The sequence below is a fragment of the Chinchilla lanigera genome, unplaced genomic scaffold (genome assembly GCF_000276665.1).
Source record: "Chinchilla lanigera isolate Chin_1 unplaced genomic scaffold, ChiLan1.0 scaffold00086, whole genome shotgun sequence".
NCBI lineage: Eukaryota > Metazoa > Chordata > Mammalia > Rodentia > Chinchillidae > Chinchilla > Chinchilla lanigera.
The window spans coordinates 9,219,234-9,225,283 of record NW_004955487.1 but is presented as its reverse complement, the minus strand read 5'-3'; the positions used below and the strand labels follow the sequence as shown (position 1 = coordinate 9,225,283).

The 6,050-nt window shown below is 61.1% G+C and overlaps 1 protein-coding gene across 2 annotated transcripts; it reads right to left on the bottom strand.

The window, feature by feature from the left end:
• Nucleotides 1-465: 465 nt before the first annotated feature.
• Nucleotides 466-5,756, bottom strand: Mycn (v-myc avian myelocytomatosis viral oncogene neuroblastoma derived homolog). Of its 2 annotated transcripts, none has more exons than XM_005404445.2 (3): nt 5,531-5,756; nt 3,823-4,560; nt 466-1,874 (listed from the first exon to the last, which is right to left on the bottom strand). In XM_005404445.2, the coding sequence occupies exons 2-3, from the start codon at nt 4,484-4,486 to the stop codon at nt 1,282-1,284; spliced, it is 1,257 nt and encodes a 418-aa protein (XP_005404502.1). In that variant the 5' UTR covers nt 4,487-4,560; nt 5,531-5,756; the 3' UTR covers nt 466-1,281. The 2 variants fall into 2 exon arrangements, with proteins under 2 accessions (XP_005404502.1, XP_005404503.1); XM_005404446.2 differs by having other exon boundaries at nt 3,823-4,557; nt 5,531-5,755.
• Between the last annotated feature and the right edge of the window lie 294 nt (nt 5,757-6,050).

Here is a 6,050-nt window from a genome sequence, read left to right as displayed (position 1 = left end):
GAAGGCCCTGGGTTCATACCCTGGTACAGTAAGAATTTTAGAACTATTTGGCAATGGGACAAATACCAGAATGTTGAATACCCAATGTCTCAGCTTTAGTTTTAATCCAGGCACTTAAGGCCACACACGGTGATGCACACCTGTAGTCCCTGCACTCGGGAGGCTGAAGCAGGAGGATCCCCGTCAGCCCGGGTTGTACAGTGAACTCAAAAGCAGCCTGAACTACTGAATTCCTCAAGCCGAGACTCTTAGCCCCAGCCAGGAGTCCTGCGCATAGCCAAGCACTGTGATGTGCACCTACAACCCCAAAACTCATAAGGCTGAGGCAAGAGAATCACTGTGAGTGTGAGGCCAGCCTGGACTACGCAGAGAGACTCTGTCCCAAAAAACCAAAACTGAAGACCCATCTGGACATGATGTCCCTCTGTAAATTGCTGCTTAATAAGGAAAACATGAGTTGCATCATTTAATTGCTATTTATTTTCATAAACATGAGGTATTTCAAAGTGCTATAAATGCAGCACTAAATATATACATTTTGAAGAAATTCAACACAGAACTTTGCATTTCCCAGTTCTATGCACCAAACATGAACAAATACATTAAGAGAGGGAAAAAACAAAAACAGGCTAGGAAAAAGGCATATATATAGTAAATTTCTTTACAAAATTTTCTTAGTTCAAAAAGTGATAAAGTAATATCTACTCAAAACTTTCACAACTCATTTTCATACGAAAATATAAGTATCAAATGTAGTTATATATCAGCGTCATCCTAAAGTATACAGGCAGTGTAGGAATTAGTACAGCACAGAACCGGGATTAACAATAGATTCGTATACAAACCATGCCCCTCAAACATTGAGGTATCCTTACAGCACTTGCCAGAGCCGGGCCACGGCCACCTCCTCACCAGGACAAGGCGGTGTCCACAGTATTTACACGGACGTCCCCGGGGCGCACACGGCTGGAGTTTAAGCACCATTGTAAAAAGGAGAGGAACCACGGTGTCCCAGGCTGTGGCTCCCAACAGTCAAGACGTCGCAGCTGCCATGGGGTGGGCAGCAGAGGAGGCCCGGAGCCACCCAGCATCCTGGGAGAGCTCCTAGACATCCCACAGAACCCCACAGGTCCTGCCCCCACCCAGATCCAAACACGAAAGGAGGCCGATTGGAGAAAGTAAACCAACATTCTTAATGTCAACACAACGTTTAAAAATAAAAATCCAAATGTGCAAAACGTGGCAGTGAGCGTCCATCTGCGGCCGCTCGTCGAGGGACGCCTAGCAAGTCCTGGAGAGCTCCACACTCTTGAGCAGCTGCCGCCGCCGGGCCTGCAAGGCCTCCTTCTCCAGCAGCAGCTGCTGCTCGGCGGCCTGGAGGGCGCGCACATACTCCGTGGCCTTCTTCAGGATGACCACCTTGGCGGCCTTCTCATTGCGCACCAGCTCGGGCACGTGGTCCCTGAGCGTCAGGAAGCTGGAGCGCAGGTCGTTGCGGCGCTGCCGCTCCAAGATGTTGTGGTTGCGCCGGCGCTCGCTGTCCTCCGAGTCCGAGTGCCGCGGGCTCGCGCTCTTGGGCTTGGCGGCGGGGGCCACTCCCTTGAGGGGCCGGAGCACCGCCTCGCCCTTGGGCCTCTTCTGCAGGGGCTCCTCCATCTCCTCAAAGGGGGAGGGCGCCGCGTAGTTGTGCTGCTGGTGGACGGGGGCGCAGCGCTTGAGAGGCAGCTCACAGGGGCCCGGGCGGCCCGCACCCTTGGGGCGCACGGTGATGGTGAAGGTGGTGACCGCCTTGCCACCCGAGGAGCACCGCCGCTTCTCCACGGTCACCACATCAATCTCCTCCTCCTCCTCCTCCTCCTCCTCGTCCTCCTCATCTTGGGGAAAAGAAGCACGTTAGAGCATGTGCGCGGATGCCCCAGCCTCAAGACGGGTGCACCTATCCAGACCTCTTTAAACTACTACGTACAAGCCAGGGTGGTGGTGCACACCTGTCATCCCAGCACTCTGAAGGCTGAGGCAGGAGGATCCCTCAAGGCCAGCCTGAACTACATAGCGAGATCCTGTCTCAGAAAAACAGAAACAAACCAAAAAACAAAAGTAAATATTTCGAGAAATACATTTTCCTTTGCAGAGTTCAAGACATGAGCAGGCAGGGCTGGGGTGCAGCTCAGTAGCATGGCACCTGGGAGGCCCTGGGCTCCACCCCACCACCACAAAATGAAGAAAAACAAAACCATTTAGCAGGCAGCAGAAATCTCAGGCACCAGTGATGGCTGACCATCCTGGCCAAAGTGCTTAAGCTTTCTACACCTATTCTGCTGACTCTTGGCGGTTCAAGAGGCTAAGTAACACCGTGCAGTGCAGCAGGGCGGAGCACGCCTGTGATCTGAGCATTAGGAGGGTGAGACAGGAGGGTCCCCATGAGCTTGAGGTCAGCCTGGACTACAGAGTGAGGTGCTGTCTCAAAAGAAAACCAAAAAATTCCACCAGCAGGTCACAGGGCAGGAGCCTCCCCTGCCTCCTTATTTCTGGAGCCTCCAGGCGTGAAACACATGACCGAGAAGATTTTCTGTCCTTACACAGAAGCTCCACTTCATTCAGGGAGGAAGAGGAGGAAGATTTCTCCAAGGGTGGGCTCCACATGCCCAGACCCAGAGTACTTCTCCCACCTCCCCCTGCGACAAGGCCACCATCCACAGTCGCGATGCCCCCAGCGGACAGTCACCAGGGGTCACCAGCAACGCCAGCAGTCCGCCTCCCTCCACAGCTGCCGGGTCAGAAAGCGTCCAATATGCGAGTGTGAACACCGAAACACAGCCCGCGCTGGCGAGGGCCAGGGAGCAGACCGGGGGTTTGTTGTGAAGCCGAGCGCGGCTGCCTGGCTGGGCCCTTTAAGCCGGGCTTTGGGGCCCTGCCAGGCAGACAGCTGTGGGAAGTAAACGCTTCCTCACCTCGCGGCAGGCGCAGGCGTTAAAGGGACAGGGCCTGCAGCCGGGAGCGGGCGGAAGAAATCGGGTTGTGTCCACAGACACCCTGCAAACTGCGGGCCTCGGGCTCCGAGCCCGGGCTGCAGCTCTAAGGACAGCAAGGCGGCCTTCGCGCCCCAGACCTCCCGGCAAAGGCTCGGTTTAACCCTTGTTTTCCAGGGACGAGCACACAATGGAGCTCACCAAGGAACCGCACTTCCAGGGCGCCTGCATTCCTAAAGGGCTGCCGGGCGGGGAAGGGGGGTGGGGCTCGCCTTCACCTCCCAAAGCCTCAGGTCTCCAAGCAGGCCAGGAATCAGCGCCACATGACGCAGCCCGACCGCTGGAAGGAGGCGGCTGGGAGAATGCGCACACCCAGAAGGTGCAGTGGCAGCCAGCTTCGGGTTGGAGAGTGGGAGGGAAGCAGGGTGGCCCGGGCTGCAAACCCCGCCCGCGCGGATCGGCTCCTGCTCTGCGCAAGTAAACAGCCCACCACCCACGGAGGGCGGGGGAGGGGCGCGCCCGCGCTTGCAAAAAGATGAAAAAAGACAAAACCGGCAGCCGCAATCTATGCAGTCTCTCCAACTTCCTGCGCCCGGAATAGATCTGCACAGCCCTGGGCTTTTGGGGGCGCTTCCCCGCTTTTCTGCTCTGCGCCGCAGCCCTTTCCCTAGGGCGTCCACTGGCCTGTGCCCAGGATGGAGGACATGGTGATCCCACAGCTAGGCTCCCTAAAGCTGGGGCCGAGGCACGCGAGGTGAGAACCTCCGGGTACCGGCCCCACCAAGCCCCGGAGCCAACAAAGGCGGCGCGCGCTCCGCGCCTGGAGAGCCGCGCAAGGGCCGGCCGGGCTTACCCGAGTCGCTCAGTGTGTCCTCGCCGGAGGTGCTTGGCGTCGCCGTGGAGTCCGTGCGGTCTTCAGAGAGTGGGGAAGCGGCCCCCGGAGCTGCGGCTACTGAGGGGACCCCGGCGACTACCGGGGCTGCGCCTGGCGTGGGGACCCCGGCCGGGGAGGCAGGAGCAGGCTCGCGGGGGGTCTCCCGGAACGGGAAGACCGCGGCGGGGTCCACGCAGTCGGCGGCGCCCCCGGGGTGCTCTCGTGGGGGTCCCGGGGCGGAGGGCGCAGGGGCCAGGGGCGCGCGGCCGAGCTGCAGCTTCTCGCTCACCGCACGCTCCAGCTTCTCGCGCGCGGAGAAGCCGCTCCACATGCAATCCTGCAGGATGACGGGGTTCGGGGTGAGGCGGCTCAGCTCCCCCAAACCGAACGCCTCCTCCTCGGCCGGGTCGCCCCACAGGCCGGGCTCGCACAGCAGCATCTCGGTGGCCCAGTCCGAGGGCTCCGGGAACGCACGGCTAGGCGACAGTGGCGGCGTGGGCAGCAGCTGGAACTTCTTCCAGATGTCCTCTCCCGGCGGCGTGGAGTCGGGGCCGCCGAAGTAGAAGTCATCCTCGTCCGGGAGGAAGCAGGGCTGCAGCGAGTCGAACTCGAGGTCCGGGTTCTTGCGGATCATGCCCGGCATGTCGTGCGGGGCGGAGCCGGGCGGCGGACGGCGGCACCCACTGCACCCGCGGACTCCGTCGCTCCCCAGACCTGCTGGCGACAGGCACGGCGCGGTGGGCCGGGGTGCCCCGCGAGCGCCCCTCTGCGCGCCCCGGCTCCCGAGGTGCAGGAAGTCCTGCCCCGCGCTTGCTCTTTTGTGTACAAGCTGTCTACACTCGGGGCAGGAGGGGCGTGCGGAGCCGGGGGGCGGGGGTGGCCGTGCAACTTTGCAAACTGCTGCTCCATTCACTCAAAGCCACCGGGGGAGTGGGCTGCTGGCGCTGCAGAACCGAGCTCCGAGCTCCTCGCATGCACCCCGCTAGCACCGGGTCAGGACCGCCGCGCCAGGGATGCGAACCCCCTAGCCGGCTGCAGAGCAGGAGCTTCTCAGGCTCAACCCTCTTCTTCCAACCGCCCCTTTGTAAAAATGCAACGTCCAACGTGCAAACGCTAGCAGGGGGGTAGCAAACTTTGCAAAGGAAAAGAAGCTCCAGAGACGGAGCTCTCCAAAGGGCACCCCAAAACCCACCCCCACCCACACTCGATATATGCGTGTGCCCTCCGGCAACCACCCGCTGCAAGGGTAAAGCTGGCAGCAGTTCATTTTGTATGCATCCAACCCCACCCCCTTCTCCCCCAGGCCCTCAGCGACGACCCCTTCCTGGTAGCGCGCGAATGAGGTGCAGCTCCGACCTGGGGACGGCGCGGGGACGGCCGCGACCCCTGCAAGCCGTGACCCAGATCGCGCCGACCCACCTCACCCTTTTTTCCTCCTTCCTTGAGGCCACCCTTTGGGCCTGAGACCCAGCTGGGGTCCGGAGGCATTGAGTCCCCGCCGGCTCCAACCCGAGCCATCTCCGGCGCAGGGCGCATTGCTTTCCGCAGAAACCGCGACTCTCTCTCCGGCAAGGCTAGGGAAAGGCTAGGGCGGGTCTTTTCTCCCGGGTGTCCGCGAAGCCAGGCTGGTTTCCCAAGGACCCCGAGAGGGTTCCTTCGGAAGCAGCACGCGCCCCCAGCTCCTTACCTCTCGGGCCGCTCGGGGTCTCGGAGTCCACGGTCCGTGCGCTGCACTGCGCGCGCCTTGCGCCCGCTCAGCTCCGACACGGTCCCAGAAGTCCCCCGCACAGACAGATGACTGTCACTGACTGCGCTTTGAAGCTCGGGGGATATTATTAACTGAAAAATCTGACACACCCGGGAGGCGGGGAGAGAAGGGGCTGTGGCGCAGGCCAGGGGAGGGGGCGAGGCAGCGGCGCGCGGCTCCACCCCGCCCTCTTAATTTCCATAAAAATCAGGGGAGGCGCCAAGGCTTTCGCGCCAAAAGCCACTTGCTTTTCTTCTTAGCGGAGGAGGTTGCGGCGCTGGCGAGCTCGGTGAGCTCCTCCCGCCCTTTGGATCCCGGTTTGCAGCCGGTGCCCCCTGCGAGCCAGTTGCGCGCCAAACGGTGCACGCGGCCGCGCCCCGGGCCTGGCAACGCTCGGCGCGACGGAAATCAACGCTGCGCATTGCTTGGGGCTCCGGTTGGGCCCGGCCAGCGGGAGGCC